This window comes from Pygoscelis adeliae, unplaced genomic scaffold, assembly GCF_000699105.1.
Source record: "Pygoscelis adeliae isolate BGI_AS28 unplaced genomic scaffold, ASM69910v1 Scaffold42, whole genome shotgun sequence".
In the NCBI taxonomy this organism is placed as follows: domain Eukaryota; kingdom Metazoa; phylum Chordata; class Aves; order Sphenisciformes; family Spheniscidae; genus Pygoscelis; species Pygoscelis adeliae.
Window position 1 is genome coordinate 3762649 of NW_008824283.1, and position 19071 is coordinate 3781719.

General features: G+C 37.2%; 1 protein-coding gene across 1 annotated transcript in view; it reads left to right on the forward strand.

Moving 5' to 3' along the window:
• Positions 1 to 19071, forward strand: part of GABRG2 (gamma-aminobutyric acid (GABA) A receptor, gamma 2) — a 69678-nt gene that overhangs the window by 17658 nt on the left and 32949 nt on the right. The window contains exons 2-6 of the mRNA XM_009318510.1: positions 7367 to 7515; positions 9173 to 9240; positions 9995 to 10215; positions 13885 to 13967; positions 14667 to 14804. Of these exons, the coding sequence (XP_009316785.1) occupies positions 7367 to 7515; positions 9173 to 9240; positions 9995 to 10215; positions 13885 to 13967; positions 14667 to 14804 (659 nt within the window). The remainder of the gene's footprint in view (positions 1 to 7366; positions 7516 to 9172; positions 9241 to 9994; positions 10216 to 13884; positions 13968 to 14666; positions 14805 to 19071) is intronic.

A 19071-nucleotide genomic window follows, 5' to 3' on the forward strand; every position in this document is an offset into this window, starting at 1 on the left:
TTTTCTACCTTTCTGTGCAAACACTTCTTGTAGCCACATTCAGGTGAATCTGCAAATACAGAAAATAGATGCTTTATAACTACAAAGGGCTAAATTTTATGATGTGATAAGGTGCAATAGCTAATGTGAGTGCACGTCTTGGGGAAGATGTAGAATGACTGTAAGATAAACTAGGCTGCTATGACTGACAGTTTTATAGCAACTAATACAAAACATCATTGCCATGTAGTATTTTAGAAGTCTCTGAAGAGGTTTAAGAATTGGACTGCTTTACTCAAAACAGCTGACAAGTACCAGTGAGGATACTGTGAGTTGCTGAATGACTAGAAGAAGTCCTGCAAAATCCACAGCATGATACTTAGGTGCCATGTTGCCAGGTATCATCTCATTCAGTGGAAAACAGCGTAAATGTTCACAGGAATCTGGCTGGCCTTTAGATCTCAATGTAGGCATAATTTTCAGAAATGATTGACTGCTGGCAATCTAGGGCCTTCAGGTACTGTAAAGACAGCTGAAAAGTCACCTGCTGGGAGTACTGATCTGTGCTACTCTAGTGATTTCTGGGTCTTGAATATCCATTTTGAGACTTGTGTGCTCAGTCCCTTCTTAATCTTAGTGTTTCATCTGTAGCAATTTATTTATTAGAATTGTAGTATTATTTTAATAATTTTTTTCTTGTACACTTCAATACCTCTGTGGCTTAGGAATGACATAAAAACTCAGCTTTGTTTTGTTTTTAAGCAGTGATTATTTCATGACAAGTTTTTAAATACTTTACATGATTTGAATAGTTTCTGGAATGATAGCTGTAGCTGTAGCAGTTGCCCAGGAAATAAACTATCTCCTACAGGTGACCTACCTAAAGTCTGACCTACCTAAACCATTAAGTAGAGGTAAAAACTATTTTCTTTCTCCTTGTGAACTTCCTCAGCCTCCCTTGCTACATGACCATGTCAAGTGGCCAAAGGACAGCTAATACTCGCTAATGGCCAAATCTGAAGCAAGCTTTTCTGGAAACACTGTGAATCTAGTATTTCAGGCTCTTCTGAGACAAAGCTCCATCTAGGTACCAGAATTGCAGTCTCACCAGCACCAGAGCTCTAAGTGGAGGGAGCAGGAAAACAAGACACTTTCTCTGTGATTTCTTATCCCAAATCATAGAATCATAGAATCATAGAATCATAGAATCATTAAAGGTTGGAAGAGACCTCCAAGATCATCGAGTCCAACCATCAACCCAAGAACACCATGCCCACTAAACCATGTCCCTAAGCGCCTCATCTACCCGCCTTTTGCGACTAAGTCATAATCTCTCAACGCAGTCTCCATTTCCTTTTGTGGAACTTCTGATAGCTGGCTGGATCTCCTCTTTTCCTCTCTAAGCAAAGCATTATTCTAAGTTTCCGACTCTGATGTGGGAATCGACTCGGGATGAGATTAATCTTCATATTACATGATTTGCAATCCTGAGAAAAGTGAAGGTTGGGTATTGTGATGAATATTTAGTAGTAAAAGAGAAAATAGGTACCATTTTTATGATAAAGATAGGAGCATGGGCACAGCCTTAGGATTTAAACAATACAAATGGACAGAATAGAAACAGGAACAGGGAGAGAGGATTCAGCATACAGCTTTGTGAAGACATTTTATATTTCAATTGAGATAGCTTTACTTAAAATATGATTGGCAGCCAACAAGAGAGAATATAGATACAGTTAGATTTCCACAGACACTGTAATCTCCTGCACATATGCTATTCCCTACATACTCATATGTCACATCTGCATACAGCATCTCTGTATCCACAGTGGGAACTTGGAATATGCCCTTCCCTCACACTGATCGTATTATCATCATGAATAAAGTATGACCTATAGATTAGGGTAATTTTTTATGCACATCAAAGAATGAATTTAGCTTGACTATTCATTAAGTTAAACAGTACTGTTAGGTAAAAGAGCAAGCTTTGTTTCAGTCCTTCATTGAGAGACAGAAAACATTGGTGCTTTAAGTGGAAGACTCACTGTATGCATGAGTAGTTTATTAAATCTTTGCTGTAGGCTCTGTATCTTCTATAGCCTACTTGGTATAAAAGATGAAATTAGTCAGATTTTTTTGACAAATAAACTTAAGTTTTTAATTAGAGTTAAACTAATTAGTTGTTGGTTATTCAGTACTGCTACAGGTCGTCTTCTTTAGGCACTTTGGGGCTACTCTGATTCTGCTTGTAAACAGCAATGCAATAGCAAGCAGATTCCAGCAGGGATAATTGTCTCTTGTGTGAAGTTTCTTAATAGAACACTTGGAAATGGTTAAAATTCATTTTCTATATTTAGAAAAGTTAAAGGACAGAGCCACAGCAGGCAGAAATTGGCATATCTTATTTAAAGTCACTGGAATTCTAGAGATTTTGACCAGCTAAATATATGACCTCACATCTGAATGTTGAAAGACTGAGCAGTCATGGTAGGTTTTTGCATCAAAGAGTATAATTTCCCTTTTACTACTTGTAACAAGTTATGAAAATCATGTTCCTGCGGATTGGGAAATATTTACCTTATTTCAAAGGGACATGCATTGTGAGTTATTGCTCACTGATGAAATAAGATGTGCCCAATCTGTCCCTCAGTTTAGACCGAAAAATTGTTGCTGTTGCCTGTGATTTTAAATAATGTGTAGTGTACCTTTACCAACATATGGTAGTGTCTTTCTAAGACATGCTACGTATGATTCTTCTGGAAGTTACATTAGAGTGTCTCTGATACGGAGATGTCATGGAACAGCAGAGATTATCAAAAATTATAATGCTGACTTTATGTTAGCAATTAACTAAAACACAGTAGTTTTGAAATAGATAATCAACCATTTATTTTGAATTTTGAACTAAAGAAGTTAGGCCAAAGGGGTTGAAAAGATAATAATGTAAGACAGCTAAACACCATTAATATAATTATTTGATAAATTTTACTAAAGTGATGATTATTTTTACATAGGTATCTATCTTCCATGGAAATGAAAGCAAAAAAAAAAAAAAAAAAAAAAAAAAAAAACAAAAAAAAAAAAAAAAAAAAAAAAAAAAAAAAAAAAAAAAAAAAAAAAAAAAAAAAAAAAAAAAAAAAAAAAAAAAAAAAAAAAAAAAAAAAAAAAAAAAAAAAAAAAAAAAAAAAAAAAAAAAATCATACTGAATCTATTAAAAAGAGGAATGGATTCCCAAACTGTAATGTGGACTTCATGGGTTTGAACTGCTAAGAGAATAGTGTATCAGAACATTAACAAAATCTTTGACTAATGGGTTTTGCTGTGTCTTCTGGACAAGGTTCAGAAAAGAAGATGGAAAAAAATTATTTTCCTAACACATCAGTGATTTCTCAACAGAGATATCCTCTGGGACTGATTGAACTAATCTTCTAGTATTTCAACGTACTTCCAGCATAGAAATAATGCCTTTAGCGTTAAGGGGTCTGTAAAAGAGGCTATGCCAATGAAATAGAGCATCTTTTCATTAGTTCTTTATCCCTTGGTTGGTGAACCCAGTTCTACCTGCAGTAGGTACCTCTGCCCACAGAGGTTAAACTTGTTCCATGAATAATTAAATGTTGCCCAGATGGCATTGCAAAAAACTTATGGATGGTGTGCACTAGCAAAGATCTGGAGAATCCGGTCCTGAACATTTAGTTTGTGTAATCTCAGTTTGTGCTAAAGTTACACCTCACTAGTGAGCACTCAAAAGAGCTTTATAAAAGTTATAAATCAAGTAACAACTTCTTTAGTACAGAATTAGGATTAGTATGTGTATTTTATAGTGAGGGAGATAAGAAACATGAGTTAAAAGTCTTTTTAGTCCCTGCCATGGTAAAAACCTCACTAGCAGAATGAGGTTTGTATGTAATTGTAGAGTAAGATACCAGTTCATAGGTCTTTGCCCATTTTATCAAAAAAATTTAAAAAATATGATTCAATCTTGTGCTGTCATCCCCCACACAAATATTCCTGTAGTCCAAATTAATGTACTTTCTGATCTAAATTAATAAATGCTTATTAGCCTGTAGTGATTTCTGCCTTCTATTTTCTTTGTGAAGATGTATTTCAAGTAATTTGACACATACAAAGAGGCCCCCTGCATGTTAGGCACACTCATGGTTATATATATATGTAAGTAATTATAATCATAGCTACCTCACGCAGGCTTAGCTGGCAAACTGAGTGGGGATTGGACCAGATGACCTCCGAAAGAGCCTTCTAGCTTTAATTACCCTAAGACTTTAAGTTTCAAGTTTGAGTTCTGACCCTCTTAAGCCATCTCTTTTCCAAACAGGGAAACTAGCTTTATGTAGAGCAGTCTTGCACACATCTTGCAATGGCATTAATGTCAGAAAGTGGGCATATCTCAAACAGTGACATTTTGTATCAGTATCTGAAACATTAACTTTCAAAAAATTATACTGTAATCTGCAAATAGGTATATATGTGTTTCTTTGCATATCTATATTACTAGATTTGAAAACTTCTAGCAGTCATGAAAATAAAAACAGTTTTCAATATGCATTTAGGTATAATCTGGGCTTTATTGAATTTGTTCTGGACATTAAAAGCACTGGCAAAATTTAGGCCATATAATCAGAAGGACTGATCTGAAAGTCTTAAGGAGATGAAAAGGGTTTTGTCATTATCACTTTCATTAGTATTAATGGCATTACACAACTAAAGCCCTGCTCATCTGGATACAGATGCACCTCTGATCGTTCTGGCTCGTACGCAGTCTTACATGGACAGACATTTAGTCAATTGGATACCCATGCTAACTTATGATCCACTTAGAATTCAGATAAAAGCTGGAATTCAGTGGCCTTTTTCCCTAGTTACACTGGCTGTGTTCTCTCTCCACTCCCTCACACTAATCTCATAAGGCATTTGCTGTTTTTTTGAGATTTGAAGCGCCAAAATGGCTTGAAATGGCAGATGAGCAAAGATTATTTCTTTAATATTATTTCTTTAATCTTAATTTTATTAATCTTAATATTATTTCTTTAATTTCTTCTTATAATCAAAATGTATTTCTTTCCTACAAATAATTACCAAGAGGAAATGGCAGTTTTAGTGACTGTGGGCCACTGTTCAATAAGGTTGTTGTAGATTTGAGACAAGTCCTAGACAAACATACTTTTTCATCATCTAATCTTGCACTGTCCAGTACACCAGACTCTACTAACTAGCTGTTTGACTTCTGAAGTTTTCTCATCACATTAATATTCAGGAACGCGTTGCCTTTGTGAAAGAATGTATTTTATTTACTTTTTTTTTCCATTCAGAAAAACTATTATTTTCAGAGAATGGATGTTTAATTGGTTATAAAACAGGAATATGGCTTTTTATACATGAAGTTAGGTTTTTTCATTCACTTTGCACCAACTGAAAACATATAGTGTCTTCTGTTTGGAAAGACTTTTTTTAGAAGGATTTCCTTTCCTCCAGGAGGGAGAACCTTGCTTCAGTTATGTTCCTTTGAATTACAATTACATCTTTGAACTCCAGACAGCTGAATAAACAAATTTCCCCCACCAATTTAATTATCCTGGCCTGTTTGTCAGTACGAGCAGAATACTATGTAGCACATTGCCAATTAAAACTCTGCTTTTGATTGCCAGTAAAACACTACAGGTTCAGGCCTATGTAGCCAGAGGGAGGAGTTTGGGTTGCCTATTCTCGATCTGGGAAGCTGAAGCTCCCAGATGCATACTGCTGGTGCAGGGTGGGTTAGGTGGTGCCTGGAGGCTGCAGTCAGTGGTACTTAGTACATGTAATGAAGGCATAGATTAACCTAGCTTCACTAGCAGCTTCCAAGCTCAATTCAATGCAATGCAAGACTGGCTCTTTCATGCATGCTATGCATTCCTAGTTGTTACAGCCCTATGCACAGTCTCAGACTGCTTCAAATTTCAGCACCTCCTGGGAAGCAGAGTCTTATACAGGGAGACATAGATGTGCTGTGGCTCTTTCCTATTAGGCTGTGCCCATGGGGAAGAAAGAAGCTAAAGCCTCTTTCGTAGTGAAGTTGTATTTGTGTAGTTGGTTTGCAGCTCCCAAATGCCCAATACAGGAGATCCTTCAGGCCATCCACTCTGGGTAGGTATAAACAGGATGCAGCAGGGTAGCACTGTCGGGAGGAGTGGGCAAGACCTCAGCTGAGCAAAGAGCTGTGTTAACAGAATGGCTCTCTGAGACTCTGGGACTAGTCATCCCTTCACTATTGCACCTATGACCATGGTCAGCTGTGTCCACTTTCAATCTTGTGTGCCACGCATGAGTTCTAGCCCCCATGAGAATCTACTTCTCTATGCTCTTTCCTACTTCTGTACAGCTCCTGGTTGAAACAGGAAAATAATTAAATTTTCTGCTTTTGTCCCATTCGCTAGCTTAAGACATTTGTAGTATCATTAAGATTTTTCATATCCAGCAGTGTTCAAACTTTGTCACAGAAGCAGGTCAGGAAAGAAGGGCACTGGCATATTATGCAAAAAACTTACAGTCGCCTAGCACCATTCAGCTGATTACCACTGACGTTCTGAAATGAAAATATCTGATGTCGTCATATTCTAAAGTAGTTTCTATGTTCTCCTCTAGAACTGGAGGCACAGATTTTAAGAAAACAAAACATCAACTAAGGCTAGTCTCTACATATTTCCGATTCCTAACTTGCCCTTTTTACTGTGCTAAGCAGGTTGAATTATACTAGATCTGCTGTCATACTGCCCAGTAGCAGAAAAAAAAAGGGTAGGCAGATTTTTATCCTCTCTCAGTTCTGGTTAGCAAAAGTGAAAATGAAAACCACTGGCAAAAATTTATGCTGAACTTTCCAAATGCACAATAAGCTCAAGTTCATCAGAGTGGAGAAAAGCTGCATGACAGTTTGTTTGAATGAATCTAATTATTGGTCTTGTCAGCAATGTGTTGCATCAAATCGTTCTCTCAAAGAGAAGTAAGGCAACAACACTGTGTACATACTAAGTGATATTTTGGTGGAGAGTTGCATAAGCTAAGTGACAATTAGATTTGTTTCATAACAGGTCCCACCTGAGTCAGTGAGAGAAAAAATAGGCATGCCAAAGGTGATAAGCACTGATGTTCCTTCAAATAGACAGAATATGATCTCAACTGTAGTAAAACGAAATGTTGCTAAAGCGAACTGTAACCTCAACTGTTATGTGTCATCCTTACTGTGAGTCTCTTTCTATAAAGCAGGCAGTTTTTCAATGTTTTGTACAGTACTATTAAAACCTGAATTATGTATGTATTGTCTCTGAGGAGGTTGCCTAGAAATTCGTATTTTTCAACACTTTTCATTTCTTCATTTTTATTTCTTTAACAGTTCCACCCAAAAGGGAGATGATGATTATGAAGATTACACTTCAAATAAGACTTGGGTTTTGACTCCCAAAGTCCATGAGAGTGATGTCACTCTTATTTTAAATGGCTTGCTGGAAGGATATGACAACAAGTTGAGACCTGACATAGGAGGTATGTTGTTTTTCTTTTTAGGCCACTTTTGATTAAGTGGTGAAGAGAAAGACTTTTCATACTATATTATGCTACACAGGAAGCAGAAACCATTCAAAGTACTTACAAAAACAAAATACAATGTAGTAAAACATCAGTGGCATGAAAAGTAGTCATGATTATTGGAAGCTGACATAAATTAAGGTTGCTAAATCTATTCTGAGACATCTAATAAGACTGCTGTGATTTGCTGAATCAGGCTGCTTGTAATGATGCACCCGCACATGAAGTTCAGAATTTAACTTTTGGGGAATGAAAAAGCAACTTTTTATCTTCTTTGTATATCTAGGTGAGGGTGTTAGAGAATCACAAATAATGTATTGGAAAGGAAGACCAAAATAAGGATAACGCAGCCTGATCCCTGCATGATGCGATGGACGCAGACAGAGCCTCTAACAGCAGCAGGTCTACATTGACTGGTGCGGCATGGGCCCTCACTTGCACAGCAGGGCAAGAAGTGACTGGGGAATGGGGCACAGAGAAAGAGGTTCACAAAAGATAACTGCAGTCAAGTAAGGCCAACCTCCCTAGATTTCCCCCCACAGCCAATATAAGTATATAGACCCAAGCTTGGACTCATAATGGAAGTCTTATTTGACTGAATCACCTTCTGCAGGAATCTTCCTCTCCACTGATTACTGAGGGAGTTTGAAGAGATAAATCTCTCTGAGCTGCTGCAAGTCAGTTTGAGAAGGCCCCATGTGTGCACAGAACAGGCAGACAATACCTCTGCAGAAGAAGATACAGCAGTAATAAGATTATAGAAAAACGCAAAGAGAATTCTTGGATGAGGCAGGCAGAGGAAAGCAGAGAGCAGAAAAGTTAATGAAGGAAGCTGTTTCTAACAAGTTTATAGAGGCTTATAAACGAAGGAATTTTTCACAGTGAGGGATAACATGAGTATTTAACCTTCAATTTATGTATACAGTGTAAATTAACAGAGGAATTTGTATTATTCTCCCAATCCAAGACTTTTGAGAACAGAAAGGAATTAAGCATTCATAAAAGCATCTGGAAAAAACAATCATGTTTTAGTCAAGGTGTATAAGAATAATAAAGCTGCAATAAAGTAATTTCAAAATAAATTAATCTAACAACTGTTTGTCATTCCTGTTTTAGAGCCTTAAGTATTATTTTTGCTTTGGGCTCATGAAATTTTTACTTACCTACAGCCATCTCTGCAGGCAACAGCAGTCATGTGCATTTAGCATTTTAATGTAAAACGAGTGATGCAAGACATCATAAGAAGCATAAGTTTGCTTTCATTGATAGTGTTTTGTCAGATGTGTTGCTGTGACCTGACACAAAATATACATACTCTCAGTGAGATATGACTCACCTAAGGTAATGACACTGGTTTCAGTATTTGTTCTCATAGCATAAGTGAATTTGTTCTGATAGAATAAATGATATAAGAATTTGTCTCAAAGTGTCTCCAACTAATTTCAAACTGGAGAAATTACTGCAAATTTATATTTATTGTATATGCACATTTAAATGTGAGGCAACCATAGCCATACAAGAGAGGTACTATAATAATCTTTTGCTTGTGTTTAACTTTCAAGTAGTTGATTTTGACCTTCACTCATGTTACTGATTCTTGCCGTTTCTCTTACAGTTAAACCAACAGTAATTCACACTGACATGTATGTAAATAGCATTGGGCCTGTGAATGCTATCAATATGGTAGGTAAATGATTGCCAATTTTTCTACAATGTTCACTTTGTTACAAAGCCTCCATCATTTTTGACATTACAAAGCTTCCATTAATTTTAATGTTGTGCTACACTATATTATTTTTAAAACCTCATTATTATTATTATTATTATTATTATTATTATGGATGTGAGGACTATATGAGCTATGAATCTCTTCAAGACAGGGAAACTGAGCTCAGGTGAGGTAAAATTGTCTAGCCTTAGCACAATGTCTACCTCATTCTTGTAGTTTTCATGTGTAGAAATAAACTTCAGGTTGCTCTTTTCCATTCTATAATTCCCTTTGCATCTTCTGGCTGCCCAGCGGTGCCAGGGAAAGTGAGACTTCACCACTTCTGATATTAACTGTGGGGCACAGGCAATTAAGGCAGCCAAGTCAGTTCAAATTTTTCCTGTCCTAGAACCAAGGGAATAAGTAATTGTTCTCTGACCTGATCAGGTGTGGGTTGAGGTGTGGGGACACAGAATTAGAAAGGTGCATATCCCACTCAATTGCATTTTAGTTTCACCTGTCAGTGGGAAAATAACAGAATAAATTACTTTTAAACAATAATCTTTGGTAAACCATGCCCTCAAAAATTGACAAAAAATTGTTTTTGTCAGTTCTAGTATCATCTTCTGTAGTTCATGTTTTTTCATATGAAATTAAGGAAAACATATCAGGAGTTATGTGAAATGCTGAGTGCTATGTTTTCATCAGTATTTCTGGTTAACACAACAGGAATATACAATTGATATATTTTTCGCCCAAACGTGGTATGACAGACGTCTGAAGTTCAACAGCACTATAAAAGTGCTCAGATTAAACAGCAACATGGTTGGGAAGATCTGGATACCAGACACATTTTTCCGAAATTCCAAGAAAGCTGATGCTCATTGGATAACAACTCCTAATAGGATGCTCAGGATCTGGAATGACGGCAGAGTGTTGTACACATTGAGGTATTTATATCTGACTTTAATTTCAGTTTCTATGGGGAAAACCAAAGAGAAAGGTCCTGTGAATTCAGGTCATTTGACATTAACCTGAAGGAAAAAACATTGGGTTTCCCATTTACTTATGCATCCAACCTTGAAAAAGGGAAATATTTAGAAGATATTACTTGCATGTAATTTATTTTATATTGGCACAGTAAAGAGTTGTATTTCTTCCCATAGATTGTACTGTCTTGCTCTACAATAGTCACATTCTTATACTAAAATGAATATAAGCATTGTTATAGTAATTAATCTTCATTTCATATATGATTCTATGATTTCCAGCTATATGTTTATTGTTTGCCACTGGTTTGGTCCATATTGCCTTTTACCTTTTTATTGGGTTATAACGATGAATTCAAAATATCCTTGAATTAAGTAGATGGTATAAAAGGAAGTATTATATACATCCAAGGCATCTTATTCTTAATTGATTACAATTTAGCTAGATGAAGCTCCACCCTTCAAAAGTATTTAATTCCTCAAATATCTTATGAAAATAAGGATTATCATTTCAGCATTGGTCATTTAAAGTTTAATACAAAACCTACAGATACGCCCTGTTCCACTAAAATTTTCATGAATCTGAACTTGATATGCTCATCTCCAGATTTCTCAGGCACGTATATAGCTTTTCTTTTGAGACAGATTACCTTTAAAAACTATCTTTTCAATAATTGTTATGTGTATGCCTACATTTAAGTGTAACGTATGCAATATGTAACAATTCAAATATCATATTCCCAATAACCATAAGATACTTCCTAAATGTGAAAATCCTAAGTACATTTTTTTTTCCTTTTTCTTACATGTGATATAATATTTGGTCATATGTAAAATGTAGATAAAGACAGCATTTGTTCAAGAGAATTTATAATTTAAAATGAGAGTAGAGAATCAAACATGTTAGACATAAGACCATCTGAGTTTTAGACTGCATTTTTTTTCAAAGTATTTTTTCTGCTTTTGTTTTATTTGGTGTCAAAAATAATGTTTTAAAGAAAAGTACACTAATAATTTTAATGACTAGATCTGAAGCTTTGGTTAAGACAACCTTTTAATGTTGCAACTGTCTGATTTACAAAAAGGAGTTTTATTTCATAGCTATTTTACGTTCATTACACATTCCGTTGTCAGAAGAGATAAGAGAATGATCGGAATTGAAATCCCGTGCAAATCAAAGGCAGTCTGATAAAGAAGATCCTAGGTCCACTTTTGAAATGTTAAATTTGGACTTAGCCACACTACTGTCTCTTTGGATTTCATTACATTTCTCTTCAAGCCCCTCAGTTCCCCTCATTAGAAAGAGAGATATCTGATAGAACGTAGAAACACTTATCTGTTATTAATGTATGCTTAGATGTTGTAGTGAGTCACAGCAAGCACCACTAAGGATTCAAGCTGGATTAATCCAGAAGTGAAATGTGATAGTATCATCACAGATCTGGGATTCTGTCCTGAAGAGAAGGGGGCTCCAGAAGAGCTGGTTGATTTTCTCAATCACCTCCCCCTAAGCTCAAGAACAGTCCATCCTGACCAGCAGGAAATCAAGCAAAGATAGCAGGCAGTCTGCATGGATCAACACACTCCTGACAAAACTCAAATGTGAAAAGAAAATGTACTAGAGGTTGAAGCAGGGACAGGTGACCCAGGAGGAATACAGAGATGCTGTCCGAGCACTCAGGGACAGGGTTAGAAAAGCCAAAGTTCATCTGGAGTCAAATCTGACTAGGGACATGAAAGCAAGAAAGGTTTCTACACATACATACTCAGCAAAAGGAAGACTAGGGAAAATGTGGGCGCACCACTGAACGGGAAAGGGGACCTTGTCACAAAGGACACCAACAAAGCCAAGGTTCACAATGACTTTTTTGCCTCAGTCTTTACTGGTAAAACCCTGCCTTCAGAAATTCCAGGTCCCTGAGACCAGTAGGAAAGTAGAGCAAAGAAGACTTACCTTTGGTGGAAGAGGATGAGGTATGGGCTACATAAGTGGACACTGAGGTGGATTGAATATGCCTGAACGGCCAGGCTCAAAGGGTTGGGATCAGTGGCGTGAACACCAACTGGAAAGCAGTCACTAGTGGTGTACTCCCCAGTTTTGTACTAAGCCAATACAGTTTAACATCTTCACATCTTCATTAATGACCTGGACAATGGGACAGAGTGCACTCTCAGCATGTCTGCAGGTAATACAAAACTGGGAGGAGTGGCTGGTATATCATAAGGTTGTGCTAACACTCAGAGGGACTGCAACATGCTGGACAACTGGGCCAACAGGAATTTCATGGAGTTCAACAAAGGAAAATGTCATCCTGAACCAGGGGAGGAATAACCCCATGCAGCAGTACCGGGTAGGGGCTGACCAGCTGAAAAGCACCTTGCAGAAAAAGACCTGGGGATCCTGGTGGACATTCACCATGAGCCAGCAAAGTGCCCTTGAAGAAAAGGCAAACAGCATCCTGGACTACATTAGGAAGACCATTGCCAGCAGGTCAATGGAAATGATCCTTCTCCTCTGCCCAGCACTAGTGAGACACGTCTGGAGTGCTGGGTCCAGTGCTAGGCTCCCCAGTACAAGAGGGATATGAGCTTACTGGAGCAAATGCAGTGAAGGCCCACTAAGATGCTGAAGGGCTGGGAGCATCCGATGTACAGGGAGAGGCTGAGGGAGCTGGGACTGTTCAGCCTAGAGAAGAGAAGGCTCGGGGGATCTTATCAATGCGTGTAGTGTGGGTGGGGGTAAAGAAGGTAGGGGATGGAAGGGGTAAAGAAGACATAATCTCAGTGGTATCCAGTGATAGGACAGGAGGCAATGGGCACAAGCTGAAGTACAGGAAATTATGTTTAAACATAAGAAGAAACTTTTTTACTGTGGGAATGGTCAAACAGTGGAACAGGTTGCCCAGAAAACTTCATGCCTGGAGATGTTCAAAGCCTGGATTGTGCTTTGTGTTGTGGAATGAAATCTACTCAATTCCACAAGAGAAAAATTAAAACCATCAGTAAATCTGAGCCTATCCCAAATTCAAACAGTGTTAAATATATTCACCAGAGGAAAGGCAATATCGAAGAGAGATCTTAATCATTTTTTGGATCCATATTATGATTATCTTGAAATGAAACTGAAGATGATGGAAATAAGAAGAGAAAGAAAGAGCAATAATATTAGCACACAGAATCAGGTCTCCTTCTGTGTCACAAACAGAATTTCCCTTAATTTCAAAGGAAATTAGGTATGTTCCTAAATCCCTAATGCAGAAAAGTTTCCTTTTGACTTCATTAACTTGGTGGCTAGTGGTCACAGCATCCCTCTGCATCCCACAGTATGAGACTCGGGGAGTCATTTGCATGCAGCACCTACATGCAGGAGCCAGGAGACAAACGCAGCTCACAGGGTTGCTCATTTGAAATACTGCTTATCAGTAACCATGATGTCTTCCTATGCTTGGAATATCCAAATTAATACATACATATCAATAGTTTACTTTTGCTTTATATATATATATATATATTTACATATTTCATAGTCAGGTTCCATATTAGTAAGAATCTCATTCTGCTTGCCGTGAGTTAGCTTTCAGGACAAACTTCTCAAGTGCGTCCTGTATATCTCAATCTCTTTCTCCTCAGGCTGACAATTGATGCTGAGTGTCAGCTACAGTTACACAACTTTCCAATGGATGCCCATTCCTGCCCCCTGGAATTTTCAAGCTGTAAGTAACATGCTTAGAAATATCCCTTTCCTGACCCACATTGAACCTCTTATTACAAATTTACATATACATAGTTAGCGTCAGCGAGGTTTGTGTTCTTAACTAGACATAGTCCAATGGTTTTCAGTTTATGACCTTATTTTCAAGTACATGAATCATATACGTTCACAAATATAATCAAGGAAGGCTATATAAAAAATGATACAATTTCTGGGACATATGTGATTAGTTTATGCTTATATCTTATCATAACAGTAAAAATTTTTACTTTTAGCATCAAAGTCTCATGGCCTGATACTTCCTCTCTGTGCATGGGTGTTTCACTATTGCAATAGCTGGAGTCAAGAGTTTGACATTTTGCAGCCAGGTCAACGTGTGAATTCCTAGTCCAGCTGCAGACTTTTTGGCCATAATTGAAACATGGGCAAAATTGCATCCTATTGGGTCCACAAAAGTGGAAAAGTCATTTTTGAAAAATTTATCTCAAGTGCTATTTAATTTATAATAAATAAAATAAAATGTGACATTAAGTAAAAAGCACTACTAAGTAACTTGAGAAAAACATATCTATAATTTACTTGCAATAGGCTTCTCCAGTTTTTTCCAGAAATAGAAAATAGTATTTTTACTCCCCAAAGTACACTAAAATCTTAGCAATGACTATGAAACAAAGCATTCTGTATTTTCCATTGCAATAAGATGGCTACCCAAGAGAAGAGATCATTTACCAATGGAAGCGCAGCTCAGTGGAGGTGGGAGACACCAGGTCCTGGAGGCTTTACCAGTTCTCCTTTACAGGATTAAGAAATACAACTGAGGTGGTGAAGACTACTTCAGGTAAGACAACTGATCTGTTTACCTTCAGATTCATGAGGATTTTATTAATAGAAAGACAAAAAAGAAAGATATCTCTGTTTAGAACTTAGCACTGGCACTTCACTGAACAATTACAGGCTTTTAAATACCTGTGGAACCATCCAGGCTTTATTATTTCTGAAGAAGAACTCAGAGGAAGAAAAATAAGTTGTCTACTGTCCATTCTTGTCCTCCAAGAAATACCTAGAACTGTCAGGAGAAAGCCACTACCACAAGGGGGGGGGTGGGGGGTGGTGGTAAAAAAAAGGGGGGTGGGGGGTGGTGGTGAGGGAACTCCCTATCCTGCTTCTCTGTAGAAAACAGCACAGCCGAGCCACTAAATGATAATCTGATACTGATTTGAATATTTTACAATCCCCTTCCAACTTCCAGAAGCAGAAAGTGGGCCTGAACAGAAATGAAACTCGAAGTCCCAACCTCTTTACTACAGCAGCTCCAAGTTTATTTTGTTCCTTAAAACAGGGCACATTCAACTCTCACTAAAGAGAACAGCCTTACAAATCAGAGTCTCAGATGATTTTCCTGCATATTTCTATCTCCTTGGAAACAACTAATGGAATTTAAAATGATAAATGAGGAAGTACTCAGTCTTTAATAAAGAAAGCAATTTTAACCCTACTAACTAAGCAGGAAAATACATTCTTCTAGGCATATATATTGTTTTATTCCTCAGTGGAAAGAAAATAATTGAATATGAGAAAGGATGTAAAGAGGAATTGCATAGTAATATTCTTGCATGTGCATGGTACCCCTCGTCTTTGATTTCTTACTTGCAAAAAGAACAGTAAAATGAAAGTAGTTTTTCTTTTCAGGTTACTTTTGATTTTTACCTTATTTTATTGTTCTGGCAAATATATTGTTTTAAATTCAGACATCTGTGTTAATTCTGACTTCAGAAATATCCCCATCCATTTTCTTTCTAAGAGATCAGCATTGCTCTTACATTCAAAAGGAGAGTGAGATATGCTAGAGTTGAGAGGAGCCTGCTGTGCCTTACACTGGAGTGCAAACAAAGAGGTTGAGAATTAATTCAAGTTCCAACTCCTGAATCACTGGACGTTAAGCACCAATGACATGTTTAGTCTTATGAGCAGGGCAAAACGGAATGAAGCCTCCCAGCTGTAGCCACATTTGCCTTATGGCATCTTCTGCCATTTCAGCTGAGGAAGATATTTAGTCAGCTATTCAAGAAAGCATTTGACCTTTCTCATTTTCCCAGAAAATAAAAATAAAGGTGCGAAAGAGGACAAGAGAGCCGTGTGTATGTGAGCCATAGCTGCTAATAACCACCATTATACATGACATGGTGTAATTGCTCTCAAAGCAAAAATATAAACAGCAATACATCTCACCTCAGACTGCCCCTGCAACAGGCAAAGCACAAAAGGCAGCAGTGTGCCCAAGTGTGGTCTAAAGTCTCATCCTGCCCAGGTTGAAAACTAACTTTTTTCCAGCCTTAATTTGAGTTTCTTTTATTTGCTCTTTTTCTTTCCTTTTCTGTTTGAGCCATTCTCTAATAACTTTTTTTTTTTGCCAGAGATAGAAAGTAATATAATCATAACATGCTACAAGCTTCAGATCCACTGATTCAATGCATCTTGCACCTGTGAATCAAAAGCACTCTCTAATGTTCTGCTAATGTGAAGAAAGTGCTTGCTGGGAAACAAACAGTAAAACACAGAAAGCAATAAGATACTTTCTCATGCAAAGAAAACCTTTTCTTGTTTCAGGAGATAGTCATTCAAGCTTGTAGTACTCACCTGGAGTACTACCATAATGTTGCATCAGTAGTTTTTAATATGACCACACACACCAGCCCTCTTAATTTGCTTTTAAAAAAAAGGAATTAGCAGCTAGCATGCCCTTTAAAGCAGCAAAGAGTCACTCTAGTCATCACTCGATTCCCAAGAAGAAATGCTCATGAAAGCTACTCAGCCTGCTGAGCTGCTTTCAAAGACCTGCTGAGTATAAAAACTTGGAAAAATATCCTGTATATATATTTGTTCTGCTGCAGTTCTCTTATGTTTGATTTTCCTTGCTCCTCTTGTTTTTATGACCACAGATATGCAAGAAATTTAGACTTGATTTTGATCTAGGTGCAGTATCTAAATAATTAGAAGGTGAAAAAAAAAACCCCAGCAAAATAGGGATTGTCATAAATCTGGTCTATCTCCTACAAATATCTTGCTAAAGCTATAGCAGAGCCTAAAGAATGTTCATTGCTTACCTAAGTGCCTTATTAGCATGCTGGGAACTACATTAAGTCCAATATCTCTCTGCCAGACCCATATTCTACCTATGATTTCTCTCTTACATGCACACATTTTCAATAGAGTTTCCCCAAAAGAAAAGACAAGAAAAATATTCCAAGCTTATAGGATTATTAGCAATCTGTGTGCAGTCTGAGTACACAAGTTGAATGTTTGAATGCCCATATAGCCAAAATAAGTCTTGAGACTTTATGCAACTAATTGCAGTGCTGCGTATAACAGAATTAGGTACAAACTAGTGACAGTACCATTGCCAATACTTCGGTGGGGATATGAGCTGAGGTACAGTGGAGGCAATGGAAAGATTAATGAGATGTTGGAAAGAGGACTATACCATACTTCCAAGAACTCTTCCCCAAAACTAAATTTAGATGACAACAGAAACCAGAGAAACCTGAACACAAGAAAGGGGAACTAGAGAATATGAGATTGAACAGTTACAGAACCGAAGGAGCCTGGGAGTAGCGTTAAGGCATTTGAAACTGGAGTAAACTTTCCATATCTGCATTTACTCCATTTCAGAACAAACTCGTTTCCAGCTTCATGTCTCCCAGTGACTAACACATTCTAGTCCTTGAGGGCTATGCTTGCTTGGTGACTGGAGCAGAGAAGAGAATCAGAAAGGATGGCTGAGACTTGGTCATTACAATCTCTGTTACCTCTCTTTCTGTTGTGCCATAGCTGAACATTTGAGATCTGGGCTGAGTTATGGGCAGAGAAGGACAAAGATTTTCTGAGTGCAAGCTTCATAAGATCTGACGAACTTGCTGAAGTGACTACATTTATCTGCTGTTCTTCCTTTGCATGCGCTGCAGAAATATAAGATTAACTGCAAGGGCTAGATGTCAGAATTCTGTCCCTGATCAGTTAGCAAATCCCGATAACAGCAGAAAAAAGCAACTAGAATATTACAAGCCATCCTGTCTGTTTCTCTCATCTGAAGTGAGTCATCCTGAATTGTCAGCTTGTTTCTCTCCAAACTGAACATTCACATGTGACAGATTTTCTTCGAAAGTCACAGACCAAACAATAAGAAATGACTTAGCCAATAGAATCCACTATCCATTAATAGCGGGGACTGTTAAGAAAGTTAACTCTCAACCTTCTTCCCTATGAACGTTTCATTAATATGACTAAATAGTCTGTACATTTAATAATATATTACCTGTATTTATTTTTTGCTTTTTCACTACAACCTACGCTGTGTAAACAGCAGTGGTTTAGTTCAGATTATTTGCAATAAAGTGCATGTTAAGACATAATATCATCCGAGTTATATAAACTACTACAGTTAACCTCACACACTTATAAACTGAGATGAGTTTAAGGTTTATTGTATTATTGAAGTATGTCCATAATCACTGCTCAAACAGTGCATATTTTGGTCATTTATTAAAAAACTACCATTTCTCTTGTGTGAGCTTTTTGCTCACAGTGTAAGGCCCCATCCACTGAATGGTAGTGAGATTCTCCAGTAAAAAAGGGATGAACTAATAGAAAAGTCTAGAGAATAAAAATTCGCCAATTTCTGAAATTTGGATGAACGCTGCCATGAGTAGTCCTTACACAGGAAGCTTCAGATTGACAAAATCCTACTTCAAACCTAATGCTGTGGTTGCATAGTAAAGCCAGTTGCTTTACTGACATGTTCAGAGTTCATGTTATACTTACAATATCTTTAGTTATTTCAGGGTGTGTGATTTCTTAGACATTTGGTCTCTACATGGGACAAATTTAAAACTAGCCAGCAAATGCGGCAGAAGGTGGACACGTAGCATAAAAAGAGTTGTATCACACAATAAGCAGCAATAATAAAGAGAAGAAAACCAAAAATGACTGCTCTAGCTATGCTGTAACAGGATGTACCTTTCCGTCCATATTCTCATTTAGTGTTACACAATACATTTAATTCAAATGAATGTCAGTTCTTCTTTTTTGCTTTAAAAACTATTCTATAT